The 25706-nt window shown below is 37.7% G+C and overlaps 1 protein-coding gene across 1 annotated transcript in view; it reads left to right on the top strand.

Annotated features, from left to right (window-relative positions):
- The first annotated feature begins 761 nt into the window (after positions 1–761).
- Positions 762–25706, top strand: part of LOC140136066 (alanine--glyoxylate aminotransferase 2, mitochondrial-like) — a 35671-nt gene continuing 10726 nt past the window's right edge. The window contains exons 1-5 of the mRNA XM_072157770.1: positions 762–1177; positions 3436–3506; positions 7060–7244; positions 8535–8658; positions 11708–11802. Of these exons, the coding sequence (XP_072013871.1) occupies positions 1054–1177; positions 3436–3506; positions 7060–7244; positions 8535–8658; positions 11708–11802 (599 nt within the window). The 5' untranslated portion in view covers positions 762–1053. The remainder of the gene's footprint in view (positions 1178–3435; positions 3507–7059; positions 7245–8534; positions 8659–11707; positions 11803–25706) is intronic.

The raw sequence follows: 25706 nt of genomic DNA, 5'->3' as shown, positions 1-25706 counted from the left end.
TGCGATGAAATGTTTTTGCATCAGGCCCCCCCCCCTAACAAGTGTTTAAGGGGGTACTACACCCATGGCCAAATTTGTGCCTATTTTTGCATTTTTCTCAAAAATTATAGCACATTGGTGACAAGTAATATATGTACATTATAGGGGCAAAGACTACAACTACTGTACTGAAAATTCAGCAACTCAAAGCAAATAGTTATTGATTTATTGATCAAATATTGGTTTTCCCTCATTTTTGACTGTAACTCCACAACTGTTGTCTGTGCTGAAATGAAATTTCCAGTGTAGTAGTTGTAGTCCTTGCCCCTATAATATGCATATCTTACTTGTCCCAATGTGCTATAATTTTTGAGAAAAATGCAAAAATAGGCACAAAATTGGGCAGGGTGTAGTAAACCTACCCCTTAACGTTTTTAGGACCCAATTTTTTAAATCCCCAATATTTTCCAACCCCCACCAAAGTAGCCCCCCCTAGGCCTAGGCCTATTAGGAACACTTCTGTTTTTCTTTACATTTTTTGTTTCATTCTTTTTTTTTTTTTTTTTTTTCATTCTTTCCCTTCTTTCTGTTTCTTTTCTTTTCTTTAGGACCACTTTTCCTTGAATACAAAATTTCTGGGAAATTTCCCTTTTGTTTTATGACATTTGTTTGCGTACCTGAAAAGAAAGTTCCTGGAAGTTTGCCAGGTAGTCATTTGACAGGTCACGTGATCTAATCAGATCATCAATGACCTTGCAATGCAAGCATAACATCCAGGCAAATCGATCCAGTCGAGGCAGGCTGTTGCTGCCACGAATAGCTTGTGTGCGCTGTTTGTTTTGAAGTTTCAACAACTCGATTTATACCAGTTTTAACACCAATAAACTACCAGATATAGTGAAAACGGTACTCCTCTACATCAGCACTACAATCAAGTAAGACAAAGAGTTGTTGTCAGACAGTAAAAATAGCTGTAAACGCAATAAATCTCCGTCACACCGAGCAGCTCATCCCAGCTTGTGTAGCGGTGTTATCGTCGATTTGTAGCGAGGATTTCCAGGGTACAATTTCGCAATGGCTGGGCGTCTATTGAACGCTGCACGGTTGTTTTCATCAGCTGGTAGCACCAGGCAGGCATTTTGTTTGCAGCACAAGGTCCCTGCTGTCCAGGTCGTTCCATGTCAGCCCCGATCAACAGGTAAAGTAAAACATTTATTGAATTAGGTGATTGAACAAATAATATAAATTATAATTTAAATGACCAGCTCTTCACATGCTTCACATTTTGACAGCCCAATGATAATTGGGGGTGTGGCAGGGGCTGGTGGAGGGCTCGTCATAGTAGTAGTACATGTTGTAGTACTAGTAGTGATGATGCAGCCCTAAGGGGTGGTGCAATAATTATGTGTACCCGGGGGGTGAATTATAGGGGGGGCAAAGATTTTTTGGCAGGCCAGAAGGGGGGGCAAGCATTTTTGGCAGGTCAAAGGGGGGTCAAGCAATTTTGGCAGGTCGAAAAGGGGGGCAAGCAATTTTTGGCACAGATATTTTGGCTACCGTTTCTACAATTACGCCCTAAAAAGGCATAGGAAAACGTTAGGAACACATTCAAATATGCAAAATTTCCTGCTCGCTGCGCTCGGATTATATGATAAGACAATTTAAGGAATAAGGTTTTAAATTCGGGTTCCCCAAAATCTTGCATGTGTAAGGGGGGGGGGGGGCAAAGGGTTTTTGGCCCGTCAAAAGGGGGGGGGCAAAGGTTTTTGTACGTCGAAAGGGGGGGGTAAAGATTTTTGGCATGGCCAAAGGAGGGCAAGCATTTTTGGCAGACCATTTTGAGAATTCACCCCAGGGGTACACATAATTATTGCACCACCCCTAAGGGCCGGGCTGTGCAATGAGCCCTGGTGGGAGGGCAAGAAATTTTTGGCGAGTCGAAAGGGGGGAAGCAATTTTTGGCAAGCCCGGGGGGGGGGGGGGAACAAGAGGTTTTTGGCACACATTCATAGAGCATAAGGGGGAGGGGGCAAAGATTTCTTGGCTAGCAATTTTGGTGAGCTTGCACTGGAGGGGGGGGGGCAAGTGATTTTTAGCAAGGTATTTGGAAATTTTACCACCCGGGGCTCATAATTATTGCACAGACCCTAATTTCACTTGTGGCCAGTGTTTCCAAAACTTTTCAGTACCAAGGCGTGGGAATTGGCTCAGGCTAGAGTGAAAGTCTAGCAAGTATCCCAATTTTTTTTAAAGCGATTATCTATTGCAGCTCCAGTGACACCTCATTCATTTCACTGGACCCTTGGATGTATGTAATAATTGGTATAATACTAATAGCATTTTACCTAAAAAATCAATATACTGTGCAGGGTTGTAATGCTAGTTTTCATCCCCCTCCAGTGAACATACAGGGACTACAGGCCTATGAACTGCACTTGGTGTCCGGGGTGGGATTTAGCAACAGGGGTGGGATCATGGATGTGAGTAGTCTTCAGATAGAATTTTTTTTTTGGGGGGGAGCAGGGGGGAGCCACTAGTGCAAGCCCGCAAGGAGCCAGTCCAACTCCAATGAGGGGTTTATAAACAAATAAATCCCTATATTTTGGAAAGCCCTTTTACCCTTTGAAAAGCATGACAAATTATGGAAATATTTTAACCATCTCTTGAAAATAAAGATAAAATATATATGCCTGATTGAAACTTCTATCATTTAGTTCCAAATTGGTCCTGTTTAATAATATCAAGGTGTTGAAATCATGGAGGAACTTTTTAGCCAAAAAGTGTCTCCTGGTTCAAACTGGTTAACAAGAACCATGGGAGCCATTTTAGGTTTCATGGGAGCCAAATGGCTCCTGTATCCACCTTAATCCCACCCTTGCTCTCCTGATTTTTTTATTTTGAATGGTTAGACGACGGCATAACAACCTCTCAGTTTCTATCTTCATGTCACCCCTATGGTGAAATGTAGGGGAGGGGGAGAAAGATTTTTTGACTGGCCTAAAGGGAGTGAGCAAGCATTTTTGGCAGGTTGAAAGGGGGACAAGTAATTTTTGCAGGTCGAAGGGGGGGTGCGATTTTGGGCACAGATGTTTTGGGCACGTACACCCTAAAAAGGTTTAATAAAACATATATATATGCAAAATTTCCTATTCGCTGCACTTTAATGATTTGACAATTTAAGGTTTTTAATTTGGGTTTGCCAAAAATCTTGCATGTGTAAAGGTGGGAGGGGGCAAAGACTTTTTGGGACCTCAAAAGGCGGGGGGGGGTGAAGGTTTTTTGGCACATCGAAAGGGGGAAAATATTTTGGCACGGGGGCAAGCGATTTTTGGCAGACCATTTGGAGAATTCACCACCCCAGGGAGTATACATGGTTTAGTTATTGCGCCAACCCTTAATATTTAAAGTGCTTGTATGTACAGGTATATTTACTGCTTTTCTCCTGGTTTTTTTTAGTTTCCAAACAGAAGGAAGACAGTACAGATCTTGGTATGCCACCATGTGATTTCATACCAGAAGAATACAAGGTATGATTATAAAGTATCATTCATTACGAATTTAAAAGACATGACTTTCTAATTATGGATACATCCCTCCTCATGCATGGTAAACTCAGCCATAAATACGCCACTGAAAAATGACCCTGACCCAAAGGTAAATAACTTTCCATTGCCCATGGCTCTTATTAATTTTAGCCAATTATACCTAGCTATCTGGGACCAGAATGCCTTGAACTTTTGCACATAAGTATTATGTACCAGCTCATGGAAGTAAGAGTTCCATGATCTGATCATGAGGAGTGTGACCTTAATTTAAGGTCATGAAGATAATTTACTTGATGTAGCCCTGTTGTGTTGTACATAATTATAGGCCCTAGCATAAGGGATTATAGCCAAGCATCCACAAACATTTACACTGTACTCTTATATCATGGGCGTGTGCAGGATTTGTTACTGCGGGGGCTGAAATCTAAATCGTTTAGCCACTAAGTATATTAAATCGCTTATGCGCGACGTAGAAAATGTCTGAGGGGGATGTGGCCCCCTCGGAAGTGAGAAACTTTTGCAAAATGAAGGACCAATTGAAACCTATTTGGTGGACTATTTTGGTATTATTATTGTGCACAATTTGAGTTTGAAAAAGCGAAAATTGGTGAAAAGAAGCTATTAAAAAGCCATTCATGGATAAGTTCTCACTAGAAGCATTAACTGTATAAATTATTACTGTAAACATTAAGTGTCGGGTATCCAAAGCAGCAGTGGCAGATCCAGAGCAGTCAGAGGGGGGAACCCAATTTTTGGAAAAAATGTAAGTAATGGCATGGCAAGCGGCTCATCCCGGAGGCGCTTATGCGACGTAGGGGTGTCTGAGGGGGATGTGCCCCTCAGAAGTTAGAAACTTTTGGAAAATGTAGACCCATTTGAAGCCAATTGAGTGGACCATTTTGTCACTACGGTGTAAAATTTTAGTTTGAAAAAGCCTAAAATTTGAGAAAAACAGCCCAATTTAGACTCGCTGAGGCTCATGGACGCCGTTCCTATAGCCCAATTGAAGCCATTTGTGGACAAGTTTTGACTTTTATTGTGTGAATTATTGCTTTATAATTATGTACCAATAAAGTTGCGCATGCAGGGGGTGTCTGAGGGGGATGTTCCCCCTGAGAAGTGAGAAAATTTTGTAAAATGAAGGCCTAATTGAAGCCATTTGGTGGACCATTCTGGCACTATTATTGTGTACAAATTTAGTTTGAAAAAATATGAAAATGGGTTAAATGAAGGCCCAAATTGAAGCCATTCGTGGACAAATTTACACTATTATTGTTATTGCTTTTAGTGTTGGGTGAAGCGAAAAGGGGAATTTGTTTATCATACACACTGTGTATTACCACAGGGGAGTTGGAAAAATGTGCAAAATGAAGGTCCAATTGAAGCCATTTGGTGCATCATTTTTACACTTTCTTTAAGCATGTTAAGGGTCTAGAATAGAGATTTGATTATTTATGTTCACCCAGACATGTTACACACAGCACATTATGGGATAAAGTGGTGGGCAGGCCCCCGGTCAAAAAAGTGGAGGGGCCACTGGCCCGCCTGCCCCCAGTTGCGCCGCCGATGGCGGGGTGTCTGAGGGGATGTGTCCTCTGAGAAGCTAAAAATATTTGTATTTTGAAACTGGAATCATGCAAATTGGTAAATACTTTTAGGCGCAAATTTCTAGAAAAGGAGATAAGACGATACCAATATAGGTAGTTCTATACCAGCCGGATGACCCAAATGTGTTTTTAGAGAATATTTTGTTAAATTTTTGCTCATATCATTGAAAACCCAGCTCTGTTTTTGCCAAAATCGGTTGATTTGGACTAGACATTTTTGAAAAAAAAATATCAAAATACATTCAATATATTAAGTTTCCAAAAATTAGAAAGTGTCTACTCTATAATAAATCACATCGATCATTATACATATATGCAAATTTTTTGGATCGTGGGTTTAGGAAGCGTTTGCGGCGGTCTACGGGGCTGGCCCCTGGCGGGGGCCCCATACGTAAGAAAAATTTGTATTTGGTGAACTAAAAATGCATAATTTCAGGCCCTCTTTTAGTCTAAATTCACCAAATTATCAAGAAAAAAAGGGTAGGCCCCCTATATGTGTTTAGGGGAGGTGCAGGGCAAAAGGATACTCCAGCCCCCGCCACCCCCACTTAAAATATTGGGGGAATATCTCCTCCATTCCCCTGGATTACCTACATCTATTCTGACGTATCATAGGCCTGAAATATGGCGGCATACCGGGTACTCTAAATCCATTAAGCGGGGAAGGGGGAGGGGCTTAAATATCGTTGGCTATTATTGGCTTTCTTTGTTTCCTTTTCCTTTACTTCTTCCTTTCTTTCCTTTTCTTTCTTTCTTCCTTTCTTTTTTTTCTTTTCTTTTCTTTCTTCCTTTCTTTCTCCTCTTCTTTTTTTTTCGGGGTCTGTGCGTGCGGGGGGGCTGAAGCCCCCAAAGGAAGCCCCCCCCTGGACACGCTAGTGTGTATATGTACTGTGATTATTAAAAGAACAACTTTTTATTTGGGGAAATACCAGGTGTTTAATGTCACTTAACATTGACTCTGTGTACGCATGATCGTTCCCAATTTCATGAAAAAAGGGGTTGTTTTTAAACTATGTTCGCGGCACGCGCGATATGATATTTAAAAAATAAGGTTGTTTTTGACAACGGTGTACTTGAAATTAAAAAATATGGTATATTTTTGTGAATCCCAAGAAATCTTGCTATTTCTTGATCAATATACTCCTGGATTTCACTTTTGTGAAACTTTTGTGCCTTCCTAATTTAGTAATATTCAGCAACTCACTCAGTTTGTTTCTGGGTTTGTTTACACCGATTACATCACTAGGGACTTCCCAGTTTGGTTGCTGTGTTCTTTGGTGGGGGGGGGTATGTTCTTGAATTGTCTGGAGTAAATTGTTGGATTTATGCCTGATGGAACATAAGCTGACCATCATTCACATGGCCACTACTCCTGGCTGCACTTATGACTTATCCTAAAACTTTGTGCCGACCAAGTTCCGCTGGGCATACGTACATGTTCTCTGAGGGACATAATCTCTTTTAATTGAAGTTTAATTTGCTGATGGGTATAAAGTAATGAGCTTCCAAACTTGCTTGATCCAGTGTGATTTTGAGTAATATGACCATACAAGAATAACTATATATTGGGCCTGGGGTCTGCAAAAGTCTGGGGAAAAGTAAGTGGTGGCACCACAGGGGGGCATGGGGGAAAATGCCCCCCAGTAAGAATTCTTGCCCCCCGTTGCCCCAGAAAAGAAAAAAAATACTGAAAATTTCCACTTTTTTATGCGGTTATTTTGCACAAAATTGGTTGATTTTGCCCCCCCCCCTCAAATTTACTTTGCCCCCCCTAATGCCCCCCCCCCCCGAAAAAAATTTCCTGGCACCGCCACTGGAAAAAGTGAAGCATAATATCCCTTAGCTTTAGTAAATATTATTGGCAAACTAATTCGAGTGTTCAACATAACATCTTTTTCTTTTTTCGTTCTTGTAAATCACCCTGACAGGGCATCTCCTATGACAGAGCCAAAGAGGTTCGTGGAGACAAACTTAATCCTGGACTTTTGACGTACTACAGAAAACCAATAATGGTTCATCAGGGCCACATGCAGTGGCTCTATGATACAGAAGGCAAAAGATATCTGGATTTATTTGCTGGGATTGTCACTGTCAGTGTTGGGCACTGCCATCCGTAAGTGTGTTGGTAGATGTCACTACAAGAAAAAAGTGCTGGTCTGTCAGGGCCATATGCAGTACATGTATAAGACTTCAACATGTGCCACATGTACTAGAAGGGAAAGCAGGGCCTCAGATTCGACTAGAATCACTGAATCGATTCTCGAAATGATTCTCGTAACATTTGTTGCGAGAATCAATTTCTTTCATTGAATCATACAGTGAGTGAAGCGACTCGGATGGTTTTTGATTCTCGCAAACGGGCACAAAATCTAGGCCCTGGGAAAGCATGGTTCCACGGAAGATTTTGTGCCTTAAAAGAATCATTCATTATTATTATTATTAAATTTGTTAAGCAGCCAAGTGATATCAGCGAACATTCTGCACATGTATACATGTAGCAGATTCAAGCATGCAGGTTATATCTTGTAAAATTATCAGTTTGAGAATGATAAGCTGGTTTGCTATGCTGATTACAATAGAAATGTATTTTACAAGTGGTAGTTGATTCATCATAGTATCAGAGAGATTAATGTCCTTCTTGATTCCATGAAATTCAGTGAATATATTGTAAAGATAGGTTATCAGTGTAATCAGATAGACCAACTTGTGCTATTCCAAACTATATAAAAAACATTCAAAAATAAGAAGTTTATTACACTGCACATTCAATATACTGTACCTACAGTATGCATACTTGTATGAACATATGTGATTATGTAAAATAATACAATTAATACACAGGGCATGTATTAAAATTGATCACTATTGTAATATCAAAAATCAATTAAAATTATTTTTATTATCTACTGATTCATTTTACTCAGAAACGTGAAAATTATCCCTTTCATAATTGAACTTTGCATATACTTACTAAATGATATTAGACTAGAGATTGGTATGCTATGCTGAATACAATAGAAATCTATTTTACAAAATACAAGATTTGGCATCAGAAGAAAGCTCATGTTTTACCAATGAAACTGTTCTACATTGCTTTTGATCATAAATTTGTAACCACTTGTGCAACTGGACTTAAAATTTGGGAGTCATACATGTATTATTTGGCATCAGAAGAAAGCTCATATTTTGCCACTCAAACTGTTCTTTAGGGCATAGGCTATTGTAAAACATGTTGCTTTTAAATGATCATAAATTCAGTAACCACTAGTGCAACTGGGAATCATATTATTTGGCATCAGAAGAAAGTTCATATTTTACCACTCAAACTGGTCACCTTCAGATACAAGCGTGATTTGTTGTTAATTTACAGAGTTGTTTAAAGGATTCCTTATTTTCTTTGTAGGAAAGTAAATGCAGCTTTACATGACCAAGTAGACAGGCTGTGGCACACTACCAGTATCTATATGCATCCAAAAATCCATGAGTATGCAGAGAAATTACTGGCTAAACTACCCGATAACCTACAGGTAACAAGGCCTTCTTTATTTCTGGCCCTGTCACTCAGGGCTAGACTTCTAAAATGGGCTATTCCAGTTGAATTCCATACACCCCCTATGGAAGAGGTGACCTTAATCTTTCACACAGGGAATATGTATTTCTCATTGAGTCTATACATTGAAGTGGATTTCAAATTGGACAGCCCAATGTGCAGGTGTATGAAGTTGCCCTAGCTGTTTAAGTTTATTCGGCTTAAAATTACCGTACTGACGCAAGTATAGTCCCACCTTCGAGTAAAGTCCCACCCCCAAATTTTTCGAAAAATTTCAGAAATTAAAAAAAAAAAAAAAGTGTCCCAGGACCTAGACCTAAATGCTAGGATCATTCTTGGTTGACCTAAAAAAAAAAAAAAATTCAAGATGTTTTGTATTTTTGATATGAAAATTGATAATTTGTATTCATGTCATACTCTATTAATGATTTCAAAATGCATTGAATTTGAATGAATTTTGAAATATCAATTTTCATATTAAAAATACAAAACATCTTGAATTTTTATTTTTATTTTTTTTTTAGGTCAACCATGAATGATCCTAGCATTTAGGTCTAGGTCCAGGGACACTACAAAACTTTTTTTTTGAAATTCAAGTATAGTCCCACCCCCCAATTTTGAAAAATGTTCACCCAAAAACGGGGTGGGACTATACTCGCGTCAGTACGGTACTTGGTTTTTGACTTTTTGTTACTGCGCACATCAATTAAGTCCCAACTTGTGTTGCGTAAATTCACATAAGTGTGCGTCAGTTATGCATTATGCAAACTAGCGTAAGTGTAGCGCCCATTTGTGTGCATGCCATTCTATACCAATACACGATGTTATGAGTCTTATTTTTTTCGCTTATTACATGTATAAGCCGAACAAACTGTAGCTCTTAAGAGAGCCTTTAGTCTATTAGGCGGCAAGAAAAATGAAAATGATTATAGCAGAATTTTAAAAATTTATCCAAAATGCAAATTCTAGGTTGGGTAGGCCTGTAGAACAAGTTTTTTTTGTCGCCTTATCATAAATTATCAATATGCCTGTGCATTTTGAACTATGGTAATTGCCTAAAGTGAGAGGATAGACGTACCACAAATTTCCATTCCTTTATTGTACAGAACTTTCTAATACTTGAATGTCACATGGATACTGAAACAAGTACCGTCGGATCCGTAGCGGTCGCTGCGGGACAAGGAATTCAATTTTGCAGTGTTGGTGTCTTTGAGGCAGGTTCAAGTTTGACCCCTATTTTGACCTGTAACCCCTCTGTGAGCTTAACCTTTGAGGGCGCTCATCTTAAAATAATGCCAGAAAGGGTATTTCCATCCACACCAAAAAAAAGAATCAAAATTTGAAAAATTGTGTTCGGAAACCGATTTCCGACACTTGATGTCCAAACAATTTTCGGGGAAAAAGCATCTTGACATCGAAAGTGTTCGGAAACTGATTTCGGACACTTTTGACGCCCAAACGATTTTCGGGAAAAAAGCGTCTTGACATCAAAAGTGTTCGGAAACCGATTTCGGACACTTTTGACGTCCAAACGATTTTCGGGAAAAAAGCGTCTTGACATCAAAAGTGTTCGGAAACCGATTTCGGACACGTTTGATGTCCAAACGATTTTCGGGAAAAAAGCGTCTTGACATCGAAAGTGTTCGAAACCGATTTCGACACGTTTGATGTCCAAACGATTTTCGGGAAAAAGCGTCTTGACATCGAAAGTGTTCGAAACCGATTTCGACACGTTTGATGTCCAAACGATTTTCTGAAAGAAAGCGTCTTGACATCGAAAGTGTTCGGAAACCGATTTCGGACACTTTTGATGTCCAAACGATTTCGGAAAGAAGCGTCTTGACATCGAAAGTGTTCGAAACCGATTTCGGACACTTTTGATGTCCAAACGATTTTCGGAAAAAAGCGTCTTGACATCAAAGTGTTCGAAACCGATTTCGGACAGTTTTGATGTCCAAACGATTTTCGGGAAAAAGCGTCTTGACATCAAAAGTGTTCGAAACCGATTTCGGACAGTTTTGATGTCCAAACGATTTTCGGGAAAAAGCGTCTTGACATCAAAAGTGTTCGAAACCGATTTCGGACAGTTTTGATGTCCAAACGATTTTCGGGAAAAAGCGTCTTGACATCGAAAGTGTTCGGAAACCGAATTTCCATTAACTTCCCTCAATGTTCCCAATTCTCCCTCAATTTCCCCTCATTTTCCCAAATTTCCCTTAAATTCCCTCTATTTTCCCAAATTTCCCTTAATTCACCTGAATTTCCCTTAATTCTCCTCAATTTTCCCAAATTTCCCTTAATTCCCCTCAATTTTCCCCAATTCCCCTAAATTTCCCTTAATTGCCCACAAAATCAATTAATTCACATGAATTTCCCTCAATTTCCCTTCATTCCCCAAAAATTGCCCTTAATTTCCCCCATTCCCCTCAATTTCCCTCATGTTCCCCACTTTTCCCAAATTTCCCTTAATTGCCCTATAGGCCCTCTCCCTCACCAAGTAGTACCATAGCCATGCGACAAACGATGTTGACGTAACAGCATTTTTTAGAAATTGTTGAAAATCGTGTAATGCCCCTTTAATGACCAAATTAGCATATTTCGGGACGAAACTCTTTTCCAGTATGGGGCCGGTACCTGCCTTCCCCTCACCAAGTACCATAGCCATGCGACAAACGACGTTGACATAACAGCATTTTTTAGAAATTGTTGAAAATCGTGTAATGCCCCTTTAATGACCTAATTAGCATATTTTGGGACGAAATTCTTTTCCAGTATGGGGCCGGTATAGGCCCTCCTCCTCACCAAGTACCATAGCCATGCGACAAACGATGTTGACGTAACAGCATCTTTTAGCGTTTGTTACTAACGGACTAACGGACGGACGGATGGATGGACGGACGGACTAACGGAGAGACATGGTGACTTATAGAGCTGCTACCCGCAGCTAAAAAGGAGTGAATGTATGTTGTATGATGTTGGCTCAATATAACCAACTCTCTCTATTCCTTCCCTTCTCCTTTATACAGTGCGTGTATTTTGTAAATAGTGGCAGTGAAGCAAATGATATGGCTATGCAGATGGCTAGGTTACATACAGGGGCTTATGATCTTGTATCGCTAAGGTATGTTACTTATAAATATAGCTCATAAATTTACTACTTATAAATATAAGCTGTGATATTTTGTCTGTTGCAAAGTAAATGTGCTGTGAAAATATATTAGTTGCAAAATTTGATGTATGACCATGTAAATGGCTAGACTGCACATGAATTTGAAATTACCTGGGCAAGTCACCAGCTGAGGTTCAAGTCTGTCATGTGGTTTTCATGTAATTTTGTCTCTGGCATAGAGGTTATTCCTGCTTTCGTCATCTTGGTGGTACAAATTAATTTTTATGTATACAAGCATTGGCGACTTAGCACAGAGAGCTTCACGCAACTGTTATGGTTTTTTTTATATTCCAAACCAGTGCTTCACCCAATTTTCCCACTTTCCTTTTTCTTTTTCTTTTTCTTTTTTTAATATTTCATTTGTTTATCCTCCTAAATTTGGGGCCCCTGGATCTTGGGCCCAGGCATCTGGCCCTGTGGTAAATCCGGCCCTGATCTAGGGATGCCAGTTTTCAGTCAAATTCCTGATTTCCTACTTTTTGTTACTCACAGTTTCTGCACTTTTATTTTGTTTCAGCCCATTTTGAGATTTATAGCCCAAATAAATGCACTTTTGACAGGCTTTTCCTGCAGAGTCACTTCTGGCCACCGGCTGTTCACATTTGAGTATTTATATTGAAAATGTTCTAATCACATTTGTAGTTCACCTTTAATCAGGCCTTATATTAAATTTGCCTGGACCAGGAGCTAAAATGAGCTCCTGGTCCCAAAGATGGCTCCTGGTCCTATAGTTTATAGTGTAAAATATACTGTAAAAGTAGAAATTTTCGCGAGGTTTTTATTTTCGCAAATTTCACGAGTGGACATAAAATCGCGAAAATAAAAACTCGCGAAAATAACCTTTTGCATTAGGTTTCTATTGTACCAATATCAAAACCGCGAAATTTAATTCTTGCGTAATTGACAAAATCTTCAAAATCGCGAAAATATCTTCTTGCGAAAATATTGACTTTTACAGTAAGTTGGATACACCAGGAGCCAAAAATGGGCAACCATGGGGTAAAAAAAGCCTGGGTGCCTGGTTAATATAAGCCTTGCCTTTAATGCATTAGTACATTGAGTAAGCATCCTACATCCCAGCCCAGCCATGCAGGCAGTGCATTTTGTATGCTATAAGGTTACGTTAGTATGTAATTGATGCTTATTGAGACTGGATAAATAACTACTGTTATTACTACTTGCATATGGGATGGAAGGAAATCAATGAGTCGATGAGTGGCTATAGGGGGATCTGTAATACTTGAGATAGAGCTTGTACTTGCAAAATGCTAGGGTATTTAAAATGATTAGTGCAAATGATTCTGGTCTTGAATGCTTTAAGTAGTGTTAAAAGAAGAAGTAATCAAAATTAATTGTTTCTGTTCATGATTTCTGTTGCTTTTTTAGAACCATTACACTTCTCTGTTTGGAAATGGGCAAACTGCAGTTAAAGAAATTGATAAAGCTTAAAAGTGTTTATTGCAATAAACTGTTTGTGTGTTTTGGTGCAATAATTAAGACATTTGGGTGTAAATATTTGCAATATAATACAGAAATGTAGTATTGAATTTGGTGCTGATATATGCATCAAGAAATATTCCCAAATCTGTATGATCCTGGGAGTGGGGTCCTTGATTTTGAATTGGGTAGGGGTGTGTGGCTGGGTTTAGAAAAGATACCCCAAAAATATACCAAATTTTATGATAAAGAGACTCACAAATATTTTTATATTATTTCAGTTCTAAATTATGGTAAATTTGCCCAATTCTGACATTTTTTCAGAAATTGTGCTACTTGTGTCCCAAAGTTATATCGAAAAGCCTGAAAATCCACCCAAATCTGCTGCACACACCCCCATATCCATTTTTCTACTAAGGCCTCCAGGTTGTGATCATTGTGGTGATTATGAAGGTAGGGAAGGATTTCTGTCCCTAAAACAATGATATTAACTGATGAAGGAACATGAGATGTTATTTGACCAGAAAATTGAACAAACCACAGGCGTAGATTTGTCTTTGAGTCAGCCAAGATGGGAAGAGATAACTCAACTACCAAGCTGTTCCAATAAGCACCCAGGGCACTTAGCAAAGTCATTTTTGGTGTGTTCTTATTTTTTTAATTGTTTACATAATTGCAGTATAAATGGCCAAAAATATGGATCTTATGTAGATGGTTCTATGTTTGATACACGTGTAGTTGGATCCTGCACATAATGATGGAGGATTATGTGTAGTACTTATAGGGACATAGGCGTTTAATGGAATGAATACGGTACATATAAACACTGCAGACAGCTGGGCGGATTTGATTGGAATAATATTCATTTTAGTATGCATATTCTCCAAAATGTTAGGAAAATAATTTTATCTGAATTGGTGTTTGCTTTCTTAAGAGAAATACTATTTTCAATTGATGTTTAATGAGCAATTTTATGAACTTGAAGGGAATTTCAAGATCATCAGTGTGAGCTCAAGTTGAGTAAAAATTCTTGGATTTTATTGAAACCTGCTGAAGATAGCCAAAGGTTGCCTTACTGTGGCCCAAATATTTGAAAAATGCCCAATATTTTTGAAAAATGGTATTAAATTTGGCAGAGACATTTGACATTTGGTATATCGATGGGTAAAAATTTCTTTAAAATTGATATATTGATGGGTTTACTTTCGAATTTCCAGCGGCAAACAAAGCTTATGTTCCCCCAGCCTTGTTGCCATCTCACACTTGTTACAAGTTTATTGTTAACTGCATGTTTTAAAATTTGTCAAATCTAAAGCATAATATATTTTCCCTTTCAGTTTCAGAATGAATAACATATTGAAATGGCCTTATTTAAAACCAAGAGCCGCAGGCATTTATTTACAACCAGAAATTGCAGATTCCCACATAAATCCCATTCCACAAGACCCATCGTATCGACAGTCAATTATATTCAATTCACCAGGGTAAACACTAAGCAAATTACACATCTTCACTATGGCTAGCCAAACACAATGCTGTAGAATCTAATTGAATTCTGGCTATTCTGCCATATAATATGAAACGAGGCAAGCGGCTATGTAAGCGACCGATCAATATTTACATAGGGGTGATGGGGGAATTCAAGGGGGATAATTTTATCAGGAAGAAGTGGGGAACACATTTTTTTTCAGCTAAAAAGGGAAGATACCTTTTACAAATTTTCGGGTCAAAACTTATTAGTTATATAAATTATACATAAATCAAAATTTCAGTCAATGTTACCAGTGTCAAGTTCCTCTTTTTAATATTTGCTCAGTACTTAAAAACATACAATATCTTCACCAAATAGATGCAGGTATAATGATACTAGTATGAATTAATCTGCGACAAAATATTGGCTTATTGCCTAATGACACATTAAAGAAAAAGATAACATAGGGGTTGTGGTGGATTTAGCATGTTTTGGAAAAGCTCTCTCTCTTTAATAAGCTGCTGATATAATGAGCTGTATCTGAAATGCTGTATCAACAACTTCCCCTCTTTCCCTTATTCAGGGTCTTTATTTCCTACAGTCATGTAACCATCGATACTGAAAATGAGCTCATTGAGTGAAGGCAAATATAACGTCTTATACATGTACCTGACAAATTTGCTCATGTAGTGAATTAACCTTTGATATGTTATTACTATTCAGTTGTCATGGTTACAGTAGAGTTACAATTGTCTTGATGATAGCATTGTGTGATATACATGTATAGCTCTTGTGTGTGTGGTATTATTTTATTTTTACACAAAAATATTCAGATACGTTTGCAACATATGTTAGTGAGAAATATGTGTGACACATTCTGTTCTAATCAGATTGACCTAAAGATTCAATTTGGAGGGAGGAGGGGGGCTCGTGGGACTCAGCTCCCAACCCCAATAATTTCAGGTCATTTTCATGACCATATTTGGAATCAATATGAAGAGTACAAACAAGCCTAATATTGGTTCAGTGGTTCTTTAAGATAGCTGTTGATTTTTGAGAAAATATCTCAAAACTTGTGACTTTTTATGTTGAAGCTAATATGGCTAGCATGCAGATATATAAATCCTCTTATTATAATTTGTATTTTGCATTTCTTGCAAGCAATGTGACAGAAGGTTAATCACACCTTATGTGATATACCTAGAGGTACTCACATCTATTATCTCATGAGCATTGAGATGCTCTGTAATCAGAGAAGATGTCCTACCCTTCCCAGAATCCTTTGCAATATGATACAATTGATACACCCCCTCATCACATCAAATGACACTCCCATTACTTTGTACAGATTCTCCTTGTTTTCATTTTGAGAACAAACTAGCTAAATATAGTTTAATAGTCAAGAAATAACACATTTTGTAAGATCTGGATGTGTTTTGTTCATTGAGGTACATTTCGTCACTATCGACCCATGTTGCATTAGATAGCAAATCAGTACAGAAATTGAAATGGGAGAAATGCATTGTGGGAAGTGTTAGACATCTTCACAGCTCTGTAATATCTGTAATGAACAATTTGCAACACCTTCAAAGATGTTCCATTCTACACAAAAGGTGGCAAGACATCACCAGCTATATACCTGAAATATGAGATGGGTAGACAACGTCAGAATCTTATTTTCTTGTCAATACGGGAGGGAAATGATCGACCCATATTACTGCAAACTTATTTACATATGTACCTGCATGTGCCATGAGTGTGATCAGTAAAAGGAATTGAGTATTATACATTCAGCTGTTGCAGTTGGAATGCATACACCCCTTATGGAAGATGTGGCCTTAATCTTCCACACAGGGAGTGTGAATTTCAAATGGGGTTACCTGAATGGGCGACTCTATTTGAAATCTACACACCCTGTGTGGGAGATTAAATTTATGTCTTCCATAGGCGGCGGAACCGGGGGGCAGGGGGCCAGTGGCCCCTCCACTTTTTTGACCAGGGGGGCCTGGCCCCCCCACTTTTAACCCATAATGTGCTGTGTGTAACATGTCTGGGTGAACATAAATAATCAAATCTCTATTCTAGACCCTTAACGTGTAAAAATGATGCATGAAATGGCTTCAATTGGACCTTCATTTTGCAAAATTTTCCAACTCCTCTGTGTTAATACACAGTGTGTAGGCTTATGGATAAACAATGTTCCCTTTTCGCTTCTGCTTTGGACACCGAACACTAAAAGCAATAATTTATACAATAGTGAAAACTTTCCATTAATGGCTTCAATTTGGGCCTTCATTTAACCCATTTTCGGATTTTTCAAACTAAAATTGTACACAATAATAGTGCCAGAATGGTCCACCAAATGGCTTCAATTGGTCCTTCAGTTTGCAAAAGTTTCTCACTTCTGAGGGGCACATCCCCTCAGACACCCCCCTGCGTCACAAAAGCTTAACGCAATGGACGCTTCATAGCCATTATTTCAATTTTTTTTCATCCCCCCGACTGGCCCCCCCCCCCCACTTTCAAAATCGTTCCGCCGCCCCTGATGTCTTCCATATATGTGGAGGATATCTTTCAAATGGAATAGCCAATTGAAATTAAGATGAAAATAAAATACGGTATCAGTGTAATTGTGCCAAATTTCTTCAAGAAATGTACATTTTTCAGGAACTCATATTTTGGGAAATATGTATGTCGGTTCATAAAATAAAATGAAATTATTCAATAAATTTTATTTATGAGAACCATTTTGTGTGGTTGCATACATATTTACTGCAATCTTACTGCTTAGCAGCCAATATTTAGCTGATACACAATAATTTATGTGTATGTGACATTCCACCATATTGATTGTACTCGACGTCAATCTGCCCTAGATTCCTGTATCTGCATTAATATTTCAGTTAATGATCCAAATGTGGCAAGCTAATGCTAAATTGGTGAGATATTTTGTTGCAGTGGATACATTCACGTTGACTAATAATATTAACCCTAATAGTGCATATCTGGGTCAGATGTTCATCAGTTGCATTATTTATTGGGTAGGAAGATGAGAATTGGAAACAGTTTATGAAATTTGAAATGTGTAATTGGATTGATTTCACACTAGCAATTGATTGCATAATTCATATTATGTGATACGATTTAAGAAGAATGAGTCTAATTTTATATTTGTGTGTTGTTAAATTCACGATATAACCTCTATTCACAAAAATAAACCCATCGCAAAAATTACCATTTATACAGTATTCATTGCCTGTGTACTTTGTGATGTTCTCAGCCATGCATACAAATTAAACACAGTTGTGGACATCACAGAGAACATTGTGTCTTTTTGTGTGTATGCACGTACGGTAACATACTCGAAAAAAGAAGGATATTTCTGCAATTGATGAGCTTGTATGCTGGCAAATCTTTTCCCCAAGGGACGCTAGTATACAAGCTTTAAACGGTCCACTAAAGACCACCATGTCCCATAGAAGGGTCAACATTTTAGAGATTGTGAATCACTTTTCCCACTGAGGCAGTGTGCCTAAAATATGTCCACAGGGATAATGATATATTTACACAGGAAAAGACCAGATTACAATCTGATCTTCAGTAGATACAACATTAACAGAATCTGATATCAGCTATCTTCAGTAGATAGCAACATTAACATGATCTGATATCAGCTATCTTCAGTAGTTAGCAACATTAACAGAAACTGATATCAGCTATCTTCAGTAGATTGCAACATTAACACGATCTGATATCAGCTATCTTCAGTAGATGGTAACATTAACATGATCTGATATCAGCTATCTTCAGTAGATGGCAACATTAACATAATCTGATATCAGCTATCTTCAGTGGATAGCAACATTAACATCATCTGATATCATCTATGTTCAGTAGATGGCAACATTAACATAATCTGATATCAGCTATCTTCAGTAGTTAGCAACATTAACAGAATCTGATATCAGCTATCTTCAGTAGTTAGCAACATTAACATGATCTGATATCAGCTATCTGCAGTAGATGGCAACATTAACATAATCTGATATCAGCTATCTTCAGTAGATAGCAACATTAACATGATCTGATATCAGCTATCTTCAGTAGATGGCAACATTAACATGATCTGATATCAGCTATCTGCAGTAGATGGCAACATTAACATAATCTGATATCAGCTATCTTCAGTGGATAGCAACATTAACATGATCTGATATCAGCTATCTTCAGTAGATAGCAACATTAACATGATCTGATATCAGCTATCTTCAGTAGATGGCAACATTAACATGATCTGATATCAGCTATCTTCAGTAGATGGCAACATTAACATAATCTGATATCAGCTATCTGCAGTAGATGGCAACATTAACATGATCTGATATCAGCTATCTTCAGTAGATAGCATCAATAACATGATCTGATATCAGCTATCTTCAGTAGATGGCAACATTAACATAATCTGATGTGCTATCTTCGGTAGATAGCAACAGTAATATGATCTGATATGTGCTATCTTCAGTAGATAGCATCAATAACATGATCTGATATCAGCTATCTTCAGTAGATAGCAACATTAACATGATCTGATGTGCTATCTTCGGTAGATAGCAACAGTAATATGATCTGATATGTGCTATCTTCAGTAGATAGCATCAATAACATGATCTGATATCAGCTATCTTCGGTAGATAGCATCATTAACATGATCTGATATCAGCTATCTTCAGTAGATATCTTCAGTAGATAGTAACATTTAATGTCATTTGATATGGGCTATTTTCAGTGAATAATAGGATAAACATCTTCAGAGGATAGCAATTAAGATGTATAAAAGTTGTACAAAATTGCAATTGATTGAACTATTTTTTTCCCACATTAATTCAAAATGTTCTCTAAATTTAGCCAATTTATAATTCTTTTGATATTCATGTAGCTACATTGATTTTTGGAAACATATGCTGCTTTTGAAATGGCCATGGCTCAACTGAGTGCCAGTACCCACTATTTTCTCTCCATATTTATTATCTACACATATTAGTGTACAAAATGTATTAACCTGACAGCTCTCACTATGAGTTAGTTTTACATTGAATTTGTCAAGTGTGTCCTGACTGTTATTGAGCTAATAAAGTGCAACATAAGTGGCATTGCATATAGGCAGGATTTGGGGTCAGTTTCACAAATTTCAATAAAGGATTATCAAATTAATCATGTATGATTGAATGCTTGTAAAATGTTATTGCTAGCTTAGTGAATTAATGATTTCACTTGGACTAAATAAATCATGTGGGTCAGTGGTTCATGGAGACATGCAAAACATTGACAAGAATGATGGGAATGAATGGTACAAAAACATTGTGTACTATTTGTATTCAGTTATATTACCTTTGAAATAATAAAGATGTGGTTTTTTTTGGTAACACATTCTTAGTTCCATAATGTGTGATTTCTGTAAAAACTATTTGTTACCAAAAATGATGAAATAACATTTAGAAATAACTGTCAGGAAGGTTTTCTGGCCATTTTAAGCCAAAATAATTTTATGAGGTAAAATTAAAGCAACCTCACTGACTCTTGACCATGTAATGTGCAATTATATGGGGGATCAAAATTGGTCTCTTTTCCTACAAGCATGAGTACTTAAATAACCAAAATAATAGTTAATAAAACACACAACATATCAACCTCCCATGTATTTTGCCATCCAGTAAAATTTCATTGAATTCAGTATTGGTCTCCTAAACCCCTCACTAAGGTGGTAAATATAGCTAGTGGGTAGGATATAGAATGAATGAAAAGTGTTAAATGACTGCAGCCATTTAAGCAGCTCCTCTCTAATCACTTGAGTGAAGAGATTGAGGTAATCCTCTGAGAGGCGTAAAGAAGTAGTCTATACTTTGATCAGGTCGTAATCGGCGGGAATTTTTAAGCTTTTACCACTACACCGAAAAGTAGACCCACATTAAGAATGATATAGTTGACCTGTCTGGTCTGTATTGTGTGTGTTAAAGTAGACAAAGTATAGGCCTTCAATTAATAATTTGTGCTGCTTCTTACGAGATGTCACAAGGCAATTCTCAAAATGAAATATATTGATATTAATCTGTGATGTTATAAGGCCCGCCGTTTAGTCAGACTTGTAGTCGAGTCACTGAAAGTCGAGTCCGAGTCGAGTCGAGTCATCGAGCCCTCGAGTCTCGAGGCGAGTCGAGTCATGAAGGCTTCGAGTCCGAGTCGAGTCGAGTCATTTGAAGTTTTCAGTCGAGTCGAGTCGAGTCGAGTCAGGCCATTCTGTCGAGTCGAGTCGAGTCGAGTCGGATATATTTTGTCGAGTCATTTCGAGTCACTTCACGCTTTATCTGCTCATGATACCAGCTGTCAACTTGATAGCCCAATTTGCATGAATTTGTACTTTTTTTAAATTAAAATCCCAGTGAGAGTACATAATATTAATTTATGAATCCAGTGCATTGTGGAAATCAGTAATCAGTCATACTTGTAGTATTGCCATTAGGACCCGCCATGAGTATGGGTACGGGTGCGTGTCCCGGACCATGAGTACTTACGGGTACGGGTCCCAGGCCATGGGTACGGATATCAGGTCATGGGTAAGGATACGGGTACGGATCCCTAGCCATGAGTATTCAGTACTGGTCCATTCCAAAATAGGGTGCTAGTACAGGTGCAGAGCCATGGATACGGGTACAGTATAGGTACGGAAATTGGGACTCGAGTACGGGTACTGGTCCAGTAGTGGTATGGAAATTGGGACTTCAAGTACTTGTATGGGTCCTATTATGGGTATAAACAAATTAATTAATCAAGTACAAAAAGAGATCAAATATTGGTGGTCATAGTGAATCTAGCCTAAAGGTGGCATATTTTGGGATGCAAGTGAAAAAACTATGTCTATGTACAGTATGGACAGCCAGAGTGTGCAATACTAATTTCAACATATATTTAGCAATGATTTAGCTTTCGAGTCTTATTATGCACATCTGGATAATTATATCCATGTTTTATTAATATTTCAAAATTCATATACATCCCAAATTTCTGTATATGGTAAGAACCTCTCTATTCATTTGACTCAGATGCACAAGCCCAAGCCTGGGCACAAGAAGTACATGTGGCTGGTGGAAATGCTCACACCAGTCAGTCACATATTGCAAGGTCGTGTGTCTTGAGCTCGCCCCCCAAAAAAGGTGGCGATGTTACATTTTGCCAAAGTCGACTCAAAACAAATAATGATATCTCTGTCAAGCAAGAAGGTATTGTCATGCTTGTGGTCTCATTTTATTGCTAAATAAAATGCACTTTCAACCCTGTAAAAAGAAATACTTGAACTTTTTTAATACTGACACTGTGCTTCATAGAATTCAGAATGGGCAGGGTGGCGGTGGTGGGGGATGTGGTGGTGGGGGATGTGGTACACACAAACTCTATGGGATTGATATTTTTAGTGCGTAATCTGCTTCTGTAAAGGCTGTAAATTGGATTTGGACTCTATTTAGCATCTAAAACACTCATGGCCTTACAGCTAAACAATTCTACCAATTGTTTTTAATAATTTATGATTGGTTTAGTCTAGAAAATATAAACTTTTCCATACAAAACTACCCGTTGTCATATTAAACACTGTAGTAAGTAATGCAGATGTCTTCAAAATCTAAAAGTTGCTGTAAAATTTTAATTACTTATCCTATCATAGTCAAAGTATAGATTTTCTGAAGGGAAATTTGACGAGGAATCTAAATATGGACATATTTTTTCTGTATGGGTTAGGGGGAAAATGTTTAGGTTCAAAATATGTTGAATTGTAAAACAATCTAACATACTTTGGGACACCCTATATTCCTAGATTACCAAACAGCTGTGATTTTGGTTTCTTCCAAAGTCAGTTGGCTCTCCATATCCTCTAACCAAATGAATGTTGCTTACTTCCAGTTTATTACTGTAAGTTGGTAATAAGCAATGCATTGAGTGACCCATTTTTTATCAAAATCTTTTTTATTCCACCCTGTATAACTTGCAGGTCACCCTGTATAATGAGTTGAAATGTATATATTTGAATTGCTTATGCCTTCAGCTTTCCAAAAATGTATACTTTTGCTAGTTTAGGGTTGATGATTGTCGAGATAATCTAATTAGAAACCCGGTTGGTGTAAAAATTCATAATATTTGTCATGTAACGCTAAGGGTGGCGAGTTCAGGACACACGGCCGCAATGTAGTTCTTCATGTGTGCAGCATGTAGAGGAGTGTATTTGGATGGGGAATAAAGTGATCAGTCATTGTGTGAATGAGACATGTAGCATACATGTAGGGGTGTGTGCACAGGCTGTTACAGTGACATGTGTGTAGCATTCATGTACATTTTTAACACACAAATAAATTAGAAGTACCGGTATTTGCAAAACATTACACTGTAGTGCCAGGATAGTGAGGATATACACTCAAATAACACTTCACACAACTGTTACCATGGTTACAACAGACTTGAGAAAAAAGCTAAGATTTTCTGTGGGACTCATCAGACCCCCAGCATAGACCATAATGTCATAGGGCCTACTTTCAAACCATGAACTAAAAGGATTTATTTTCATAAGGATTTTAATTTCATGAGTGGGCTAAATTCACAAGAGACTGCGTGGCCTAACAAAAATGAGCACAGGTGAAATTAAAAGGTAATTGTATTATGAAAGTCAGATTGAAATTCGTAAGCTTACTTATTAAAATCATTAAATCAATATCAAAATTTAGCACAATGGTGATTTGTGAAATTAAGTCTCCAAGAAATGGTGGATTTTGACAATTTGCAAATGAAAAAAAGTCCTCACAAAATTCATTGTTATATATTAACAGGCATGAGAATGGGCAAAAATAGCTCAAAACAGCCTGAAAATTAACAAATTTGAGCACAAAATTTGAATTCAGAAAAAATCCTGCAAATTCTCACGCCTGTGTTAAATTGTTTACAGGTTACGAATAAATACCACCATGTAAAATCAATTACTTACAATATTGTGTAAACCAACAAGAACTGAAGTATGTGTACTACTACAATTGACCTACATGTACTTATGAGTGATGACCACTTTTGACAATCAACTCAAAACACTTCTGACAATGATCAATAATAATCTTTGATCAATTTTTTAACATTGATGTGTTTTAAGATGATGTACAAATGTATAACAATGTTGATTGATTGAATCTCAGACCATTCATGTTACCATGTAAATTGTTTGTTGTTTGATGTAATAATGTTTGTAATATAGCTACATAAAAGGCAAACATGTAGGCATTGACATGTACTTTTAAGTGTAGGTAATCCAAAATGAAATAATTATATATTAATTATTAACCAGTTACATCAAAAGGTACACAGTAATCAAAGAAAGAATTAACTTACAAAGTTGGATGTTTGGTTCTGTAGTGTGAGTGTCTATTAAAGTTGGATGTCACACCAATTGGGTTTGAGGCACTACTGTTGCACACTTTGCAGATTGCTTCATGTTTGTTTGGCCCTTTCTTATAACTTTTGTAGCCAAATTCCACAATCCCAGGTTCATCTTTCATCATCTTGCTTTCTGATTCTGATGTGCACAAACAGTTACACTGCACTGCACAGCAATGATGTGTGATGATTGACTGATGACACTTTATTGATTGAACACCACTTGAAAGTTGACCTATTCACTTGTGTGTTTTATGAATGGGGAAGTTCAGTTGCTCATTTGCATAACAGTAACAGACACAATTAATGGGTACAGTTTTGATCAAGTCCTGAAATTATGCTCAACTTGGTAGTTCTATAATTAATGTTGTATAGGTGGAAGGGTTTGGAGCTAGACTACTTTTCAATATACCTCCATGCACCAAGTACATGTATGTAGGGATGTGAGGAGGCTCCCAGCTGGTATAGTAAGAGCCCACTTTGTAAAATATAAGAATCATTCACACACTGAGATATGTGGAAGAATACATGCAGATATTATTAGAAATATTAAGGTATAATTTATATTTTCGAGTCATTTTTAAAAAGTCGATTCAGCCATACTGACTCGAGTCACAAGCCTCGAGTCATCGAGTCGAGTCATCAAATTTCGAGTCGAGTCGAGTCATGGAGTCATCAACCCTCGAGTCGAGTCGAGTCGTCGAGTCGCCTTGCCTCGAGTCGAGTCATCGAGTCACCAAAACTCGAGTCGAGTCGAGTCGAGTCGAGTCATTTCGAGTCGAGTCACTACAAGTCTGCCGTTTACGAGCTGATCAAACTGGTTTAAAGCAATGCTCATGTCTCATTCTTCAGTAGATAGCAATGTTAATGTGATTCAATATCAGCTATCTTCATTGGATAGCAACATTAACACAATCTGATACCAGCTATCTTCAGTAGATAGCAATATTAGCATGACCTAAGATCAGCTATCTTCATTGGATAGCAACATTTACACAATCTGATATCAGCTATCTTCAGTAGATAGCAATATTAGCATGACCTAATATCAGCTATCTTCAGTGGATAGCAACATTTACACAATCTGATATCAGCTATCTTCAGTGGATAGCAACATTTACACAATCTGATATCATATCTTCAGTAGATAGCAATATTAGCATGACCTAATATCAACTATCTTCAGTGGATAGCAACATTAACACAATCTGATATCAGCTATCTTCAGTAGATAGCAATATTAGCATGACCTAATATCAGCTATCTTCATTGGATCAACATTAACACAATCTGCACAAATTACACAATAAATTCAGTGAGATATGAATTCAAAGTAAGGTGGTTTTAAATATGGCTAGTAGGTAGGATATACGATGAATAGAATGTGTTAAATGACGGCAGCCATTTAAGCAGCTATATAGCTCCTTTATCACTTGAGTGAAGAGATTGACATAATCCTCTGAGAGGCGTAAAGAAGTAGTCTAGT

The sequence above is a fragment of the Amphiura filiformis genome, chromosome 16 (assembly GCF_039555335.1).
Source record: "Amphiura filiformis chromosome 16, Afil_fr2py, whole genome shotgun sequence".
Taxonomy (NCBI): Eukaryota; Metazoa; Echinodermata; class Ophiuroidea; order Amphilepidida; family Amphiuridae; genus Amphiura; species Amphiura filiformis.
The sequence above is the reverse complement of the archived record's forward strand: the minus strand, read 5'-3'. Positions and strand labels throughout refer to the sequence as shown.